A 19,728-nucleotide genomic window follows, 5' to 3' on the forward strand; every position below is an offset into this window, starting at 1 on the left:
TTTGAGTCTAGTGATTGTAGGACTTTGGCCATAGCTAAAAATTGTGCAGTTCAACTTTTTTTCCTCTCAATTGAGGCAGGCAAAAATAGTATATCACGAAACAAATGGCAGAATGAAAAAGGGTCAGGAGAAAAGGTGCTCAGAGGCACAAAGGGGCAGGTTGGTGACGCCCAGCCTAACTGTCAATCGTGTCTAAACGAATCCCGCGGGGAAGCTTCCGTTCAGGGAGGGAACGGGCTTCATCCAAATCACAACGTGTGCCAACACAACCATGGCAGCTGGGACCATTTCGAATCTTGCCCTCATTCTCTGTTAATATTTAGCACTTTTCCTCCACCAAAAACCTGCTGTGTGTCCAACGCCAATCACAGGATGGAGCACACCCTGGGGTACTGAATTAGCAAGACTGAAGCTAGTCAGGAGGGCTGACGGCCACATAGCGTGGTCTCCCATGCAAATTTAACTGCCAGCCAGCCGGGCTCAAATCTGGATGGGCGCAGTGGGCTGTGTCACCATCACTTTTCCCTTCAAGCAAACACCACCTTCTCCCCATGCCACATCTGAAAGCACCCTGACCTACACCAAACCTTCAGGTCAGCATCTTCACCCTCCAATCTCCAGTGACAGCAGCTTGAGGGTCTGGGCTCTTCCTTATGACCCTCCAGAGAGCCAGCCTAGGTCTCCTCCACCTGGGCTTAGGTCCCCTTGCAGGACATCACCTCTTTTCTCTTCCCCTTGATCCAAGGCTCTGGTTTCCCCCAACTCTTTCTTAGGTCTTGGGTATATGACCTGTGCAGACCCACTAGACCCCATGCTTGATTTAATGATTTGTTTGTTGCTGTCTTAACATTCTTAATAACTTTTGGACAAGGACCCTTCATGTTCATTTTGCATCAAGCCCACAGATTCTGGAGCTGGTCCTGGCTACAGCTGTGCATGTGTATCAATGACTCTTCTTACCCTTACCCAGACTTGGCAGGGGTTCCCTGGTCAGAGCCTTGGGTAACAGCATCAGAGAGGAGGGGTGTGCCGGTCAAAATTATTGGTTATTTTTTCTTGTCCTTAGTTTCAAGCAGTACTATTTAATATTGAAAATTATGTGGTATAGACTACAGTCAAGCGAGAAGTCCCATTTGGTTTAAGAAACCTAAATATTTTCATCTGGAGAGATTGGGTTACCATCATAATTTACAGTTCATTGTTAGGGTTTGAAGATTAAGAAGGCGGCCTTGGGAATTACAGCATGAAAAGGTAATCATCATCAGTATAAATAAAAATCAAAAACCTCTCACTCTGGGGCATTTTTTGGTAGAAACAGAAAAACAAATCCTAAAATGCATACGGAATTTCAAAGGACCCAGAAGAGCCAAAGTAAACTTGAGAAAGGAAAAATAGAGCTGGAGACCTCATATTTCCTGATTTCAAATCATATTACAAAGCTACTGTAATCAAAACAATATGGGACTGGAATAAAGACAAACATGTCAACCAATGGAATAAAATAAAGATCCGAGAAACAAACCCTCAAGTATATGGTCAAATAAGCTTCTATAACAGTACCAAGGTTACACAATGGGATCAGGATAGTCTCTTCAACAAATGATGCGGGAAAAACTGTATATCCACATGCAAAAAATGAAGTTGGACCCTTACCTTACACCACTTACAAAGAACTAACTCAAAATGGATTATAAATGTAAATGTAAGACCTGAAACTATTATACATTTAGAAGAAAATATAGGAGAAAATCTTCATAATATTGGATTTGGTAATGATTTCTTCCATATGACACCAAAAGCACAGACAACAAAAGCAAGGACAGACAAATGGTACTATAACAAACTTAAAAACTTTTACACAGCAAAGGAAACAATCAACAGAGTGAAGAGGCAAGCTACAGAATGGGAGAAAATATTCACAAACCATATATCTGATAAGGGGTTCATATCAGAACACATAAAGAACTCCCACAACTTTACAACAAGATCTGATTTAAAAATAGGTAAAGGACTTGAATAGACATTTCTCCAGAGAAGACATATGAATGGCCAATAAGCATATGAGAAAACACTCAGCATCAGAGAAATGAAAATCAAAACCACAATGAGATAATTCAAAAAGAGTCACGTACCACAATGTTCATTGCAGCTCTATTTACAAAAGCTGGGACATGGAAGCAACTTAAGTGTCCATCGACACATGAATGGATAAAGAAGATGTGGCACATATATACAATGGAATATTACTCAGCCATAAAAAGAAACGAAATTGAGTTATTTGTAGTGAGGCAGATGGACCTAGAGTCTGTCATACAGAGTGAAGTAAGTCAGAAAGAGAAAAACAAATACCATATGCTAACACATATATATGGAATCTAAAAAAAAAAAAAGTGGTTCTGAAGAAACTAGGGGCAGGACAGGAATAAAGACACAGATGTAGAGAATGGAGTTGAGGACATGGGGAAGGGGAACGGAAAGCTGGGATGAAGTGAGAGAGTGGCATGGACATATATACACTACCAAATGTAAAATAGATAGCTAGTGGGAAGCAGTCACATGGCACAGGGAGATCAGCTCGGTGCTTTGTGTCCACCTAGAGGAGTGGGATAGGGAGGGTGGGAGGGAGGGAGACGCAAGAGGGAGGGGATATGGGGATATATGTATATGTATACCTGATTCACTTTGTTATACAGCAGAAACTAACACAACATTGTAAAGCAATTATATTCCAATAAAGATGTTAAAACAAAAACAAACAAAAACCACAATGAGATATTGCCTCACATCCACTGAGATGGCCACTATCAAACAAACAGTAAACAAGAAGTGCTAATGAGGATGTAGAAATATTGGTACTCTTAGGCACTGTTGGTGTGAATGTAAAACACTGCAACCACTTAGAAAACTGTATGGAGGTTCCTCCAAAAATTAAAAATAGAATGACTATATAAGCCAGCAATCCAGCTTCTGGGTACATATCCAAAATAATTGAAAACAAGATTTTGAAGATATATATATATATACACCCAAGTTTAATGCAGCATTTTTCATAATAGCCAAGACGTGGAAACAACATACATGCCCATCAATGGATGAATGGATAAAGAAAATGTGGTATATACATACAATGAAATATTATTCAGCCTGAAATAAAAGAAAGAAATTTTGTCATAGACTACAACATGAATGAACCTTGAGGACATGATGATAAGTGAAATGAGCCAGTCGCAAAGAGACACGTACCGCAAGATTCAACTTACGTGGGGCATCTGAAATAGACAAACTATTAGAAACAGAAAATAGAATGGTAGTCGCTAGAGGGACGGGGAGGTGGGAAGGAGAGTTAGTGTCCAAAGGGTACAGAGGTTCAGTTCTGCAAGATGAAAAAGTTCTAGAGATCAGTTACACAACAAGGTACACGTAGATAACACTACTGTACTATTCACTTAAAAATGATTAAATTTGCTCACTTGCTCTACTCTGGGAATCTTCCAGGCCTTTCTATCCAGTCATACCTTTCTTCCCCACACTCTGCTAGACCTATTCCTGAGTTTGTCCTTTGAAAAAAAGCACATGCAATATTTGTGGTCTTTGTAAGTTTTCTTAATTGAGGATATACAGTTTAGAATCGTGTAAATTCTATGTCATGTGTGCTTTACTACAATCTTTCAAAGGATAGGAAAAGTTACCTGAGATTTTTAGAAGTGTGGATTACTCCATACACCTAAAATGTGGCCATCAGTTTAACAGGAATGGTATAAATGTGGCATCTTTTTTTTGAGGCATGAGTCTTTAAGAGCTAAAACGGGAAAACAATACAACAGCACATATCTTCTTAAAGCATATGTATGTGCCCCTATAATTAAATAACACAACATTTGTCCTTGCTCCTAAATAATATTTGGAAAGGAAGAAGTAAAGAAGTATTTGGCAGCAAAATACTAAGGTTTGGGGAAGAGGACTTCAGTCCCAGGAAACTGAAAAGTATCTGATATGAACACTGAGATGTGGTACAAAAGTTATTTCTACCCCAACCAGTGTCATCAACGCTACAAAATCAGGTCCGCCTAAGGCCTAAGCTTTTGTACCTGCTTGACCTTCCTACCTTGACCTTCCTCTCACCATAGGCCTTCCATGGGCCTGGTGATTCTATTTGTGGTTGTCCGTTGTATATATAATTCAGGAATCCCATTTTCCCCTCATTGCTAAGGAAGACAATGTTAAGGGTGGTCTAAGGTTCTCAACCTTTCCATCTAGAGCAACAGAAATAATGACAGCAAAGGAAAAATCTGTCTGGTTAATTAGCGACCTGGCCTTGGCAGGGGACTCGTGTCTAGATGGACTTCTTAGCAAGATGCACAGAGGGCCAAGGAGCCCCTTATCGAAGGTGTCACCCAAGGACGTGGATGAAGTGGGCTCAGTCCCATGATTTTTCCTGCCAGAGATCAGTCCCAGAGGGAGGAGCTGGGGTCCAGATCCTGTGGCCCAGCTGTGAGGAACAGCAAGACAACAGAGTGTGGGCCCCAGGCCAGCCCAGTCAGCCAAATTGGTGGGATAGAAAAAGACAAAACCATAAACAAGAGAATGGATTCCAAGACCCACTGTTGCTTTGGATTTTCCAGGGAGGTCAAACCGAAAGTATCACCTGTGATAAAACAAATTTACCCTGTGATTCAAATTCTGAAAGCTTGAAGATACAACCCCAGCACCTAATACAAAGCCACCTGTCAATACAACTTTCTCTTGGAAATGTATCAACAGGGAGAAGGAAAGGTTTTTCTGATGTTCAGAAGGTCAGTCATCAAGAGAACGTATTTCTTTCTACAGTGAAGTGACAGCCAGTGGTGATAATGGTGCCATTCCAAAAACACAGCCCAATCTTCTTGGCTTGAAATGGTCAACACGTGCTAGGCACGGATCTGCACGATACAGGAGGGCAGTCCTCAGCGCGCCGTGCTTTGGTTCCCCAGCGTCCCCAAGTCCTGGCCCGTGCTCAGGGGAGTCCCCTCAGGCAGTACAGAAACCCACGCTTGGCTGGTTGGTCTGTTTTCTTCACTGAGGATGAATGCCCAAGCCACGGCCCCAGTGTTGCCCCATTGCTCTCTAGAAATCCTGCAAGACCATGTTCTACTCTAGGAATCTTCTAGGTCTTTCCATCCGGTCATACCTTTCTTCCCCACACTCTGCTAGACCTATTCCTGAGTTTGCCTTTTGAAGAAAAAACAGCACAGGCAGTATTTGTGGTCTTTGTAAGTTTTCTTAATTGAGGATATACACTTCAGAGTAATGTTAAAGTACATCACACATATGTCATTCTTGATTCTTTCCATTAAATTTACCAGCAGTAAGCATCCTACTAGAAAACTATTTTGTGGGAAAATTGTCAGCCCACATTATTTAAATTTTACTGGATTCTTTCCAGAAATACATACTGTCCTTTCCAAGACAGCCTGTGATACTCTGATTGGTCGAGAACTTTTTTTAAAATGTGGGATCCACAGATTTTTTTTTTAATATGGGATCCACAGATTTCAAAGGATCTGCCAACCTCCCCCAAAAGTGTACAACATTGTTTCTGTGTATGTGGGAGTCTCTGGGGATAGCATCCAAGTTCACATGTGATTCTAACCGCCTCTAGTCTAACTCCCCACTAAAGTTCAAGCACCACTCCTTCGAGAAAAAGATTTGATGCAATTCTTCCGGGAGGTCCAGTTCAATTGTTTTAAATACTTGATCCGTGCACAAGAGGCAGAATTTAAAGTAGCATTTTTGTTTTGGAATGAGGGCAAAAAAATAGTATAGGACCTCACTGCAAAGCATTGGACAATGTAATCCATGTGGAAAAAATAGGACATGACCACTGCTGAGTGTGGGATGGGACGAGCTTCAGGCTTCTCTGCAGACAACCTTGACAGAGAACATCGGTGAATTGTGCACTGAGTAGGTTTCACTGGTTTTGGTTTTGGTTTTGTTTTGTTTTTACTATCCCTATACTGTCCCTATACTATCCCTATACTGTCCCTATACTATCCCTATACTATCCCTATATCCCTGTGTGGGATCTCTATTAACAAATTCCAAAGTTTGGTAGTCTTTGGTAGAGCTCAATAAAATCAAAATCATGATAGAACAAAGTCTTAATGTCTTTCTGAGGCACTAATGAGTTACTTCAACTATTCTCTAAGGAAAATGAATTTTAAATTGGTTGAAAATTATATGTAAAGATTTTTATTTCCAAGATCTTAATCTTATAAGAGAGTGGACCCCTAAATGAATTCCTTCTCATTGGGACACAAAGTAATGAAAAAACATTCAGTGCACTGGAATTATCTTTTCTAAAACCTATCCAGATGTTGAGGAGAGGGAAAGAGGGGGGAGGGGAAGTGGGGGAGGGGAGGAGAAGGCAGAGGGGGGCGCAGGAGGGCAGAGGGGAGAAGCTCTTCCAACCCTGAAAGTGAAGGACAGAAAATGATGTTTGTTGGATGATGAGTTATCCAGGCTCCACTGATGATTAATGGACTCACATGTTCAGTCGAGCTGAATTCCCAGGTGGGGAAAAGGCCTTTAGATCCACACACTTTTCCTGCCACAGGGCTTAGGAGCCAGTCATGGGGCTCAAGCATTCCTAGACCAGCTGGTGAATATTTGTTAACGTTTTTGTTTGCAATTAAATCTCTCCTAGTGTTTACCATGTCATGGCATCCCACTTTTTAAAACTGCAGTTCCTGGCAACAAAGCTTGGAGAATTTTTTTCATTTAGATTTAAAAGACGTCAAATAGCATCTCCCCAAATGATCACCCAGTTTGTCCATTTTAATAAGGGGGAACAAGTCACCCTCCCATTACCCTTCCTTAACTCTCCCTCCCACCCCCAAGAAATAGAGACAAAAGAGCACAAGTCATATTTTCTGGGCCCCTGTCTCGTGGGTGGGATTTCACGCCCTTCTCCCAGGAGCCCCATGGCTGGACTTTCCCCCATCTTATAGCTGGGAAACTGAAAACAGGTGAGGCATAGTGTTTTGCCCACTGCCACATTAAAAAAAAAAATTGAACCAGAATCCTAATGAAAGTTTGTGTTTCCAAAGCCCAAGGGAAGAACCCCAGGAAACCCCAAGAGGATGTGCCGGATTTGGCCCCAATCTCAAGGAAACCCCCGACATCTTTCGGGGAAAAAATACACTAAATTTCTTTGGTGGTGACACACCACAGATTCTGTATCAACAGACGCCATTTGTCTGCTGCTGATCTTTCAAATATGAAAAAAGTCAAAATTGGCTGCTTGAGACCCTCGTGTTGGGTGGGGTGTCAAGCTGCTTTGTGTCACAGATTCTGTCCTAAAGGCAATAGATTCAACCAGAGAAGTTCATTAAATTCTTATCTTTCTATTGCGCATTAGTCATTCCTTTTTTTACTCAGCCTCATTCTGAAAAGAATTTGAGATGCCTTTTTCCTTTCTGTAGCTGTCCACTTGAAACTTAAAAAGATATCTCTTATTATGAAGACTGCTCTACATGGGCCTTCAACTCAAAATTGTATTCAGAGTCCAGTGACATTCCCCAGCCATTGTGCAATTCCATGAAATTAGTTTTCATTAAGTCTCCTCAGAAGCTTTTTCATTTTCCATGTCTGGAAATCTTTTCTAAGACAGACACACACATGCACACAAGGCAATCTTTTTCAAACAAAGACTTAAATACATCCAGAGCTCCCATTTTGAAGTCATTTATTTGGTCTCCTCCAAGCACTGCTTTTTAGAATCAGGCTGGTCCTCCTAACAAGTTCTAGGACTTCTGTTAACTCCTAACTGTCCCATTTTAAGTGGGAGCTGCAGAAATAGTGGAAGACTGCAGCGACAGAACTATGCCCACCTGCCGTGAAATGAAAAGTCACATTTCAGTAAACCCTAGGGGTCTCTAGCTTGCAGCCACCCTAGTTCTCTCTCTTTTTCTTACCCTTCTTCTCTTTCCTGCCTGAATCCTGGGAAAAGAGCCCCCATTCTTGTCCCCAGAGAGGAAGCTATGAGAGGGAGGACTTAATCTTCTCCGGTTAGCGAAGGAGGAGAGCGGAATTTAACATGTTATTGCTACTTGAAAGAGCTTTGGGGGAATCCTCAAAAGCAATCCATTTGGAACAACTCTAAGAAGATTCCTCCAAATAAATGCATCAGAAGCTGCTCTTCTACAGTTTATTTTACAACTTGAATCTCGCATTTCCATTCTATGAAATTGTGCTAGAGAAGAAAATAGCAGCCACGTGTACACATCTGTAAACAATTATCTGCTCGACCCAGGCTCTGAAGGTGTGTTCTGTGAGAGCGAAACTTAAGTCTTCTGATCCTGTGTATTGACTTGGTCTCACTGCCACCTACTGGTATCCTTGTTAGACACTCAGAACTGGGCCCAAGATCTTTGGCTCAAGTAACACAGTGTCTGTTCATGCCTGGGCTATTATAGATAGTGCTGCTCTGAACATTGGGTGCAGGTATCTTTTCAAATTAGAGTCTTCATCTTTTCTGGATATATGCCCAGGTGTGGGATTGCTGGGTCATGTAGTAGTTCTATTTTTAGTTTTTTGGGGGGGTTTGGGGTTTTTTTTGCGGTACGCGGGCCTCTCACTGTTGTGGCCTCTCCCGTTGCAGAGCACAGGCTCCGGATGCGCAGGCTCAGCAGCCGTGGCTCACGGGCCCAGCCGCTCCGCGGCATGTGGGATCTTCCCAGACCGGGGCACGAACCCGCGTCCCCTGCATCGGCAGGTGGACTCTCAACCACTGCGCCACCAGGGAAGCCCTATTTTTAGTTTTTTAAGGACCTTCCACACTGTTCCCCATAGAGGCTGTACCAATTTGTATTCCCACCAACAGTATAGGAGGGGTCCCTTTTCTCCACACCTTCTCCAGCATTTATTATTTGTAGACTTTTGGTATCCATCAACAGATGAATGAATAAAGAAGTTGTGGTATGTGTATATATATATATACACAAAGGAATATTACTCAGTCATAAAAAGAATGAAATAATGCCATTTGTAGCAGCACGAATGGACCTAGAGATTGTCATACTGAGTGAAGTAAGTCAGACAGAGAAAGACAAATACCATATGATATCACTTATATATAGAATCTTAAAAAATGATACAAATGAACTTATTTACAAAACAGAAACAGACGCACAGACATAAAAAACAAACTTATGGTTACCAGGGGAAAGGGGATAAATTAGGAGCTTGGGATTAACAGATACACACCACTATACATAAAATAGATAACCAACAAGGATTTACTGTATAGCACAGGGAACTATATTCAATATCTTGTAATAATTTATAATGGAAAAGAATCTGAAAAAGAATATACATATATATGCATATGTATAACTGAATCACTTTGCCGTACAACTGAAACTAACACAATATTTTAAATCAACTATACTTCCATTTTTTTTAAGTGTCTATCTTGTTTATAAACAATGACTGTTCAACAGCTCACGCAGTAGAACAGAGCAATCCAGAAAGGGAGGGTTTGACTGAGCCTTGACAAGTTAGCCTCCTCCCGGAATGAGGTCACGTGAGGATGTGCCGAGCACCGTCTGGGGTTACCTTCCTTCTCCCCATAAAGGCAACTTGAAGAACCTCCAGATTAACTGCCCAGATATTTGGAAATTTATTTAAAGACGTATTCCTAGGGTCCAAGATAATAAACACAAAGCAGAAAGTTCTATATCTGCTATAGTTGGAAAAGCTAGACACCACGATGCACATGTAAAGGACATTTCACCCTCTTAAATATAAGCTAGACACCACGATGCACATGTAAAAGACATTTCACCCTCTTAAATATAAGGCAGCCCCACAGAGCACTTCCTCCATTTTTCCTGCTAATTATAAACATTAGGCAGAGATTAGTTCAGATTTAATGTTAGGGCAGAGAATGCCTTAGAAGACGCTTCAGAAGGAATTGCACAAACACCCATTCCATTCCTGCCCCGTGACACACACAGGGCCGTCGGCTCCAGGGTAGATCCCAGTGCTATCCTCCCTTCCTGCCTTGGCCATGGACTTTTGGGGCTACTGGCCTCTCCAAAACCATGGTGTTCCATTGTAGAACTGTTCAAACACAGCGGCTAAAGTGTCCTCCTTTCGTAAGGAAAAACTAAACATCTCGTTTTCTAGTCTGATTCGTGATCAAGTCTAGAAGAGAAAATTATTTAAAAGGGAATTTTTAAAAAATGACATTGAAACCTCAGATAAAGTATCACCACACTGTATTTAGTGTAATATCTGGGAAAAATTCTGCTTAGTTCCTGTCTCTATCAGGAAAGGTCAGTTAATCTCTCCCAGACTCACTAATTTTACGTGTAAAATGAGGCTGATTGCCTGATGCTTTAACCGGCAGTGATTCTGTGACCGCTTTCTTTCATCTATTACCCTAGGCTCTGACCACCGGTGGGTTTCCTGCTGTCCCCACAAGAAACAGAGAGGCCCGCAGTGCACGGCGGGGCAGCCTGTGGGCTTAGCTGAACTGGCTCTGGGTGCTGGCACTGAACTGCTGAATCAAATGATGAGGATTCCAGAAGAGAAAAACCAGTTTCCTGGAATGGCTTCTCTTGAGACCTGAGTCATCTCCAGCTGCTGTTCAGTTCTTAATTTTGAAATGCAACCAACCCACGAGCTCTTCCATCTAGCGGCCAATTCTCGATGCTCTGGGTCCATGAAAACTGAAGGTATGGGTCAAACCAGGGGGATTTGACAGAAACATTTGCCATTGTACCTTTCCCCAGCCATTCCTACCTCGCAAATGTTTCTCTGTACTTCATGAGCCTTAAAATTCAGGAGGACAGCAGGACTACGCTATGCAAAACGCAGCCAGACCCCTACGAAAGACTAACAACCTGCCTCTGGGAGAGGGTTTGGCAGAACGTTTCATATTTGTCCTACTTTTCTGCTTTGCTTTCTCCTTCCAGATTTTTTGAAACAACAATTACCTCTCTGCTAAACAAACTTAAAATATGCTACTCTATAAAAGACTGGCCGATGGCAAAAAGTGCCTTTCTTCACGTGAAACTCCAAGATATACTCTTGAAGACTTGTACTCCCTTGATATTCCTGGCCTTAGACACCTACCTGGGAGAACACGTGAGCATGTGCCAGGGCGCCCAGGAAATGCTGATTTTGCTTTCCTTCTAGTACTGGGACCTCAAACCAGCAATTCACCTCCCTGTGTTCCATTTCTTCATCTGAGGTGTCAAGGGCGTGGGGAGACCATCCACCAAGGTAGTAATTTGGGGATATTTCCAGTAGCCAAACGGAAATCATATATTTGCCGACCAGAGGGCAGGGCCTAAGTCTTAGTCATTTTTGTCCCCTCCCTCGAGCCAGAGCTCCACGCCCTGGAGCACAAGGGGGTTTATTAAGCTTAAAGGAATATGAGACGCATAGACCAAGAGCAGGTAAGGAAAAGTTTGGGAGTTACTGGATTAGTTCATCTTAACAACATCTCTTCCAGTTGTAAACTTCAAAACTCCTACAGGGATACAGCATTGCACGAATAGGCAGCCTTGATCTGGTTCTGAAACACCTTTGTGTTCATTCAATTTAAACTTTTTTCTCAGTAGATATCAGTAAAATGTTTCCTTTCAAAGTTCTTACTTGGTTCATGCCCTTGTCATGAATGTATTTTAGAAAGCAGAATGTTTCGTTGCAAGCAGAAGTTCACCTCAATACGTGCATACCTGAGCATAAGGAAAAAATAAAATTCTAAATGTACATTTGCTTCAGATATTACAGTCACATTTTTTAAAATTATGTATTGGAGCGGTCTCCAGGTGAGTCCCAACGTGACCCACAAGCTCTGTTGAGATGTGTATCAACAGATTCCCTGCGGTCCCGGAAACCCCACCCCAGGGACTCCCTACGATGCACGGAGATTTTTCTGGAGCTCAGCGGGATGCATCGTCCTCTAGAGGACGATGCATCTTTCCTCTACGCTTTCGGGAAAGACTACACCAGGACAAGGGTGCTACTTCACAATTTCATCTGCTTCCTAACATAGTCTGATGAGACCAGAAGGTACTAAAATTACGTTTTCAAAAATTAATATAATGAATTCCTGAAAGGAATCCCTCTTTGTAAATCAGGGTGCCACAGGTGCTCCCTGAGTGTGACACGGCCATCACCCATGGTTTAGAGGGGACAGGCAGTGTCTTTACTTGAAAGGGTAGGATTATCTCCTACCAGATTTTTGGAAAGAGGGAATCCATATCTAGAAATGTGGGTGAAAAGAACCTTTCCTTGTCTCGCTCAAGGCTGTCTGAAGAAGCAGGAAATTTTTAAAGCTTCCCTACTTAAAAACCTGAATCATTTTGAGCTTTCCTTTCCTCAGTGAGAGCTACTAAGAGGATTTTTTTAAATGCCAGGTCACTCCTCAAATCGTCAACTATTTATGCAGCAGTGGTGTGTTTTTTACAGCCTGCTTTCCACAGCTAAGACACCAAGAAAAGTTTGCTCCTGTGGGTTTCCGTGGAAAGGCTGCCCGGGACACAAAGTCCCCTTCAGATGGGAACCAGCCCACTATTCTTCTGCAAGAGATAACAAATCCTCAGTTTCTTCCAAAAAGAACAGTGACAAGAACTAATTTTCAAATAAAACTTTTGCCTAAAGTGATTAACATACCTGCAAGACAGTCTCATGCAACAGAATTCGTGACCTGCCAGTGTATTTTAAACCCTAAATGTGGAATTTCACATAAAAGTGGGTAATGAGGGCTTCCCTGGTGGCGCAGTGGTTAACAATCCACCTGCCAATGCAAGGGACACAGGTTCGAGCCCTGGTCCAGGAAGATCCCACATGCCGTGGAGCAACTAAGCCTGTGCGCCACAATTACTGAGCCTGCGCTCTAGAGCCCACGAGCCACAACTACCGAGCCCGTGTGCCTAGAACCTGTGCTCCGCAACAAAGAAAAGCCACCGCAACGAGAAGCCCGCGCACCGCAAAGAGTAGCCCCCACTGGCCGCAACTAGAGAAAGCCCACGCGCAGCAACAAAGACCCAACACAGTCAAAAAATTAATTAATTAATTAATTATTTTTAAAAAAAGGTGTGTAATGACAAAGACCCCTGTAACCAGTTGTCTAAATACTCTGAGCAACAGCACAGATGAAGCCTCCGTGGCAAAAGTCTACTAACTTTCAAAAGGGAAGGAGGTCTGATTTCAAGCCGGCTTTAGCGGCGGCATCCGTAACCTCCTAACCTAAAACTAAGGTCAGGTGGGGAGCCTCCCTTGAGTCATGAATCCATCATCAATCATCAGTTGAAGAGAGGGGTTTCTTCCTACTTTATCATCAGTGTTGTATCAGGTTCTAAGGCACGAAATCACAGAAAGCACTTACGATGACAGAATGAGCTGCAGTGAGTCCTAAACACTGAAAATAGAGGGAGGGGCAGAAATAAAAACAATTCTATTCAGGAAGGTAGGAATTCTTCTTGCCTTACATCAGAAGTATCCTTAAGACCCCAAGTTTGGACGTTCACCATACATCCTGTCACCTAAGGACCACAAAGCATGGTGGGGTGGGGCACACACGCTCCCAAGGGCTGGAACAGCCTGGGTCAAGGGCTAACATTCTAGAGACTTCCCCAGCTGCCTCCCAGGAAGGTGGGAGTAGCTACACCCTCCAATTCCCCCACTGGAAAAGGGCAGGACACCCACGCTCACCACCCTGCTATGGGATTGTTCCCCAAGTTCTCCTCTCCACCAAGTATCTTCTCAACGGCTTCCTCACTGCCGTGAGCGGGGAAAGAGAAAAACCTTATGGTGATGGAAAACCCATGCCTCCTCCAAGAAGAGACGAAGACCACAAGACCATAATTCGTATAGCTTGAATTCCTACAAAACCCCTCACCTCCCCACCCTTCTGCCTTTACCCTCAGCAAAGCCCACACAAGATTGGGACTGACATACGTACACTAATATGTATAAAACAGATAACTAATAAGAACCTGCTGTATAAAAAATAATTAAATTAAATTAAATTAAAAAAAAAAAAAGAATGAAGCAGAACGCTGGTGCCGTCCCTCCAGGCCCCCATCCCCAGAGGTGGCCTGGATGAGGGATGCCTGCTCAGCTGCTCTGGTCACAAAGCCAGTGTCGGTCCCTGGGGACCAGCTCTCTTCTCTGGCATGTCTTTCCCCGTTAGTTGGTAGAGGCCCCGGGAAGCATAATCCAATTTCCCCATCACTTTTAATAGAATATGATAGGAGGACACTGTCTTCTGGGAGAGCAAATCAAACAGTATGTTCCAAATCTGGATGTAAATTAGCTCAGGATCCTCCAGTGCTGGGCCATCTGCTTTCCTGAAATGGTAAAGATCTGACTGCTGTCTGAGCCACCTACTGGTGCTGTGGCCTCAGCAAGTAATTGAGCATCTCAGAGCCCCTAAGCCTTCATCTTTAAAGCCAGGGAACCACACCTCAGTGCCTCCTAACCAAGAATCTCTTCCTTTATCTTTAGTCCGGCAAAGAACTCAGAAGTTTCAATAATGTCCGACAGCCAACTGGTGGTTTTCAACATCATTTTGCTTAGGAACAAAAAATACCTGATTTTAAAGCCACTTCAGTTTTTTGAAGTATTAAGAATGGGTCCCCTGGGAAGTTGGGGGACCCCAGTGTGAGAATATCTGCATGAGCTCTGAGCAGCCCTGCAGCTCTAGGACCCTGCAGCTCTCGTGTGGAGGCAGCTGTGTGTAGGCTGGCATGGGCCAGCCCCTCTGAGTCCCCACTGGGGGGGACACTCCCCTCCGCCTACAGCAGCTTGTTCTTGGGGTCCAGACCAGCCTATCAATTCGCTCCTTGGGCAGGCTGTGAAATGCCAGTTTCTGTTTACACCCCCCAGTACCCCTCTGGGGCCTCCTAGGGACCCCACCCCTGCTCCAGTCCTAATTTTCTAACATGGTAGCCCCTGAAACAGGCCCCCAGAGTAGACTGGCAACTGTCAGATAACACTTTCCATCCTGGGCGAGAGGGCCGGACCCCACCCTCCTGGCTGGGGAACAGGCTCCCGGCCTCCGGACTTGGTGCTTGCTCCACTCTGGGCAACACAGCCCAGCCCGTGGCCCTAGGGGCCCTGCCCTATCCACCGGGCGTGCTGCCCAAACACCAAATTCCTTCTCCTCCTCTGACCCCTGCAGCTCCTTTAGGCAGCCCCAGAGGACTGAGGCTCCAGCCGTAACTGCAGATTCCTGAAAAGATGGAGCCCCGATGGTAAGCTGAGTAACTCTTGACTTGGTCCTGTTCCTGGACACCAAGGTCACCGCAGTCCCCCGGAGGTGACAGATATACCCAACCAGCTCACGCCCCGGGGACGTGGGAGAACTCAGAGTCTCCCCAAGGTAGCTCTCGAATCCTCGGAAAGACACTTCTGCGAACAAAGCAGATTCTCAGATTCCAGCTGAGCTGCAGTTTATTTATGTCCAATAAATAAACCGTGAGCCGAAAAGCACCGCAGTCAGGAGAGCAGAGGGTGATGGGGGTGGGGGGGAGGTAGCGGGGGACACAGCACGACTCGTGGGCAGCCGGGGCCTCGACCCAGCTAAGGAAACCCAGGTGGCACAAACTGAGACAGAAAAGTCGGCTGGATCTTCCAGAGACCAGCGGCGTGTACAGAAAACGGACTCTACAGGAGCGAATCTGAGAGCCATCGAGAAATGGTCAGCGGGGTTTAAAGCATTTCCCTCTGGCCACAAACCCAACACAGGAGGAACAGGGGCGAAGCGGCACTTACCCTGAGCAAACCTGGAGAAGCGTGTGTCCCTGGGCTTCGATATTCAATTATGTGCGAATCTGACACATGTTTTCCCCACTTGGCTGCGTCTCCTTTTCCTTCTGCAGGAGAGGGGACCCCGAGCAGGCAGAGAACTCCCCCTGTGGTCCTTGCAGGGGGCTGCTGAGCGGGAGAGCTGAGCGGCCTTTGGTGGAAGACTGAGCTCCAAACTGGACCGTGTCCAGGGATACAGTCAAGGCTCCCTCCAGCCCCTCCTCTCCCCCTCCCAACTCGGGCCTGCCCCACACTGTAAATGAAAACCAGACTCTCACTCTGTTGCTTCTGGCCCAGCCACGGGCTGATGTCACCTCGGAAGGCTGTCTTCACCCTACGAGCCCGTAGCTGGATGCCTGCAACTCTTAAAAAAAAAAATCCACCCCTTCTACTCATCACTTTAAAACTCTTAAAAAAAACTCTTAAAAAAAAAAATCCACCCCTTCTACTCATCACCTTAGGGGCTGGGTCCCTGGCCGCAAAGAGAATGAATTTTGGAATGTTTCTGTGGGTCTCCATGGTTTTGCTGCAGTGTTTTCCAACACCATCTGAAAGGAAAACAGGAAATGCAGTCTCCCGCCTCCCCCCTCACCACGCCCTCCCATTTCTTCTTGAAGTTTCTGAATTGAGACTTCTCCTAATAACCTCCCCTTTCAAATATAAAAACCAGCCGTTAAAATCACCTTGGCGTTCTGCTAACCAAAGTTCTGTTTGCCGGTGAGAAGACAAGGAAAAAAGACTACTTTTTTTTTTTTTTTTTTTTTTGGTAATTCTGTATATAATGATTCTGATCATGAAGCTAATGGTCCCAATTCCAGGACACCTACGACAGGAGCAAGAATGGTTATCGTGCTCAGATTTACAGGAAAATTCTTGAGAAAGAATTCGTGTTTCCTCAAGGCTTTGTACCTTTCCCAGCACTTTGATATGCGTTATCTCTTGTACCAGGAACGTCTCCACCTGTTAAAGAGATATGTGTCATGTTTTCTTAAGTGAGATTATGATCTCATTTTACAGATGAGAAGAATCTGTGTTCGTAGCAGAGCTCAGATCAGAACCCTGACCGTGGACACCCCCAAACTGCTCACTGCTCACCCATCGCACGGCCCCCCCTTGAAAATTCGGTTCATGTGAGATATCAAGAGACATCTGAGGAAACAAACTTATGGTTACAGGGGGTAAGGGGGAGGGAGGGATAAACTGGGAGATTGGGACTGACCTACACACACTACTATACATAAAATAGATGAATAACAAGGAGCTACTGTATAGCACAGGGAACTCTTCCCGATACTCTATAATGATCTATATGGGAAAAGAATCTAAAAAAGAGTGGATATATGTATATGTATAACTGATTCACTTTGGTGTGCAGCAGACACTAACACAACATTGTAAATCAACTAGACGCCAATAAAAATTTTAAAAAAGAGAGAGAGAGAGACAGCTGAAGGATACTTTTGACTTGGAGATCCTTCCAAAGCCAAGTTTGAGGGTAAAGGTATCATTAACTCCTTTGCACAGACGATGTCCTTCCAATTTAGGGAGGAAGGGGAGATGGTACAGGAGAGACAGTGCCTGCTCCCCTCCTGCAGCTCCAGGGTCCCCTTACTCATCCACAGGAAGACTCAACCCCTCTCTACACCCTGGGGGTTCAGCTCAAAGAGTGTCAGAATGGGGAGGGAGACCTGGATTGAGGGTTTTCCTGTCCATCACCTGTAGAGGAAGAAGAAATGAGCAGAGGCTCTGAGTAGGAGCCACATTGCCCGTGTGACGTGTGGGAAGACAATGTTCTCATGCAGGGCAGCCCATCTCCCACCAGAGTCCCCACTCCACGTGGCAGGCGTGGACTCGGACCCGAGGAGCTGGGACATGTGCTGCCACTCTATCGGTTGGCATCTGCAAGTTCAGCTCTGGAGAGAACCATTTCTCCAAGGCACATCGCCTGCTGCAAATTAAGGCAACGTTTGATTACAACTTTCTGTCCCAAGCAACTCCGCTCAGAGAGGTTAATGGAACAAGTGTGGCCTATGTACTTCCATTCAGTGGTTCCTTTTCCCAAATACCAATACAACTATTGCTTTTCAAGATAGCTAGAAATACACATTCCTTGCTATTAGGAATTTCTACTATTTCAATGGCAAGGGTGATGCATCGTTTAGAGCAAGACTTAAAGAAATAAAAACTGCTCAAGCAGGAACGGTTCTCTGTAATATTTAACTGTAACTAATCATTGACAATCTAGACCCTCACCAACACTGTCTGTGGCCTCAGAAACTTCTGGAAGCTGGCAGCTGTTGGTGAAAAACCTCCCACATCCTCCCTTGAACACACCAGAGAGAGCATTATGGCTCCTATGGTTTTCTCACTTAATCACCGGGATTTGGGATTCTCGGTGAAATGACCAGTTCCTCCTGCCATCTGGTCCCAAGAGGAAACCATCTCAAAGGTGAGAACTGACCTCAACATCAAGGGTCTTGGGTCTGGGCCTGACCACCCAAGGGACCTTACAGAATCTCGCAGTCCAGTTTCTTCTTAAATGCTGTGTTGAACCTGGGTACCTCTTCCCATTTCCTTCTGCACAAGTTAGAAAGTTACAAACCCTGTTTCCCAGGCTCCGCTGTAGTTAAGGGCTTCCCTAGGCACTGCTGTGATATATAGGAAGGTGGGGAGAGGCATGGTGATTTCTCTACTACTTTGGCTGGTCTTTTCCCTCCTGGCAAGTATAGTGCGGAGGCCCTAAGGGAGCCCCTCCCAGACCCCTTCCAAGGCTGGAACACAACACCCTTTTTGGAGGACTGCTCTTTCCTGCTGGAAGCTGCCTCTTCTGGAGGGGCTGGGATGAGTGTGGTAGGTCTAAGGGAGACGCCAGCTTCCCAGGTGCTGAGGGTAAGTTGAAGGGAATTTGTGAAGGCAGCAGCGGCAGTCAGACCCCTCAGCCCAGCATCCATCCGGGTGGTGGCTGGGGAGTGCCCCTCCCCCGTCTTCCTTCCCTTACCCCTGGATTGCCGGCTGTGATCCGAAACTCAGGCTCTGCAGTGCAGCCCCCTGCTTCCCTCCCTCCCAGAACGGGCCAGAGGATCAAGCTGGAATGCCCTGGGAATTACTACTGGAGGCCCCGCCTCAAACCCACTCCCCTGGCCCTTCCTGATAATTCCTGGCGAAGAATCCCTTTCTGCTCACAGTAGCAAAAGTGGTTTCTGTTTCCTGCCTGGAACCCCGACTGGAACAGATGTATTACATCAGCTCTAAAGCTTCTTTCAGTTCCAACAGCCTGTGCTTATATATTTTATATGACAGAACAAAACGAAAATAGCACTATGCCCAAATGAGATTGTAGATGTAATATTGTATTTAATTAGTCTCTGGCTCAGTCATACATAGATTATTCTGTAACTGGTGGCCTCTCTGCCTTTGAGTCTCTTCCCTAGAAGACAGCTTTTAGGGACTTCGCTGGCGGTCCAGTGGTTAAGACACCATGTTTCCATTACACAGGGTGCGGGTTTGATCCCTGGTCAGGGAACCAATATCCCGCATGCCGCATGGCGTGACCAAAAAATAAAAATAGGAAACAAAAAAAAGAAGATGGCCTTTATTGTTCTTCTTGTACTTCTGTCTTGGCACTACTGCTGATAAATTCTCTCTGCCATCTGCAGACTTCACCACACTAACACACGGAGTCAGCCCGCACGGACACAGACTCTTACAATGAATCGCAATGTCTCAGCTATACTATCGTACGTGTGGAAGTCTACACTTAATTGGAATTCTAGTACATTTTTAGAAGAAATGTGAAATGATTTCTCCTCGAGTGCCATTTCTCTCTTTTAATTCAACATAGTAAGTCCATGCTGATGGAGAGGAGAATGTACATAACACAACTCACATGACCCTGAAATTGTAACTGGTATCTCCATTGAGAAG

General features: G+C 44.7%; 1 protein-coding gene across 6 annotated transcripts in view; it reads right to left on the bottom strand.

Moving 5' to 3' along the window:
• COL6A3 (collagen type VI alpha 3 chain) overlaps positions 1-16,328 on the bottom strand; it is an 86,201-nt gene extending 69,873 nt beyond the window's left edge. The window contains exon 1 of one of the 6 annotated variants that reach the window (XM_033424518.2): positions 15,772-16,328. In XM_033424518.2, the coding sequence (XP_033280409.2) occupies positions 15,772-16,323 (552 nt within the window). In that variant the 5' untranslated portion in view covers positions 16,324-16,328. Of the gene's footprint in view, positions 1-11,118; positions 11,308-15,771 lie in introns of those variants that run through there. The other 5 variants (XM_033424529.2, XM_033424543.2, XM_033424548.2 and 2 more) reach the window with 5 other exon arrangements.
• Between the last annotated feature and the right edge of the window lie 3,400 nt (positions 16,329-19,728).

The sequence above is a fragment of the Orcinus orca genome, chromosome 7 (assembly GCF_937001465.1).
Source record: "Orcinus orca chromosome 7, mOrcOrc1.1, whole genome shotgun sequence".
NCBI lineage: Eukaryota > Metazoa > Chordata > Mammalia > Artiodactyla > Delphinidae > Orcinus > Orcinus orca.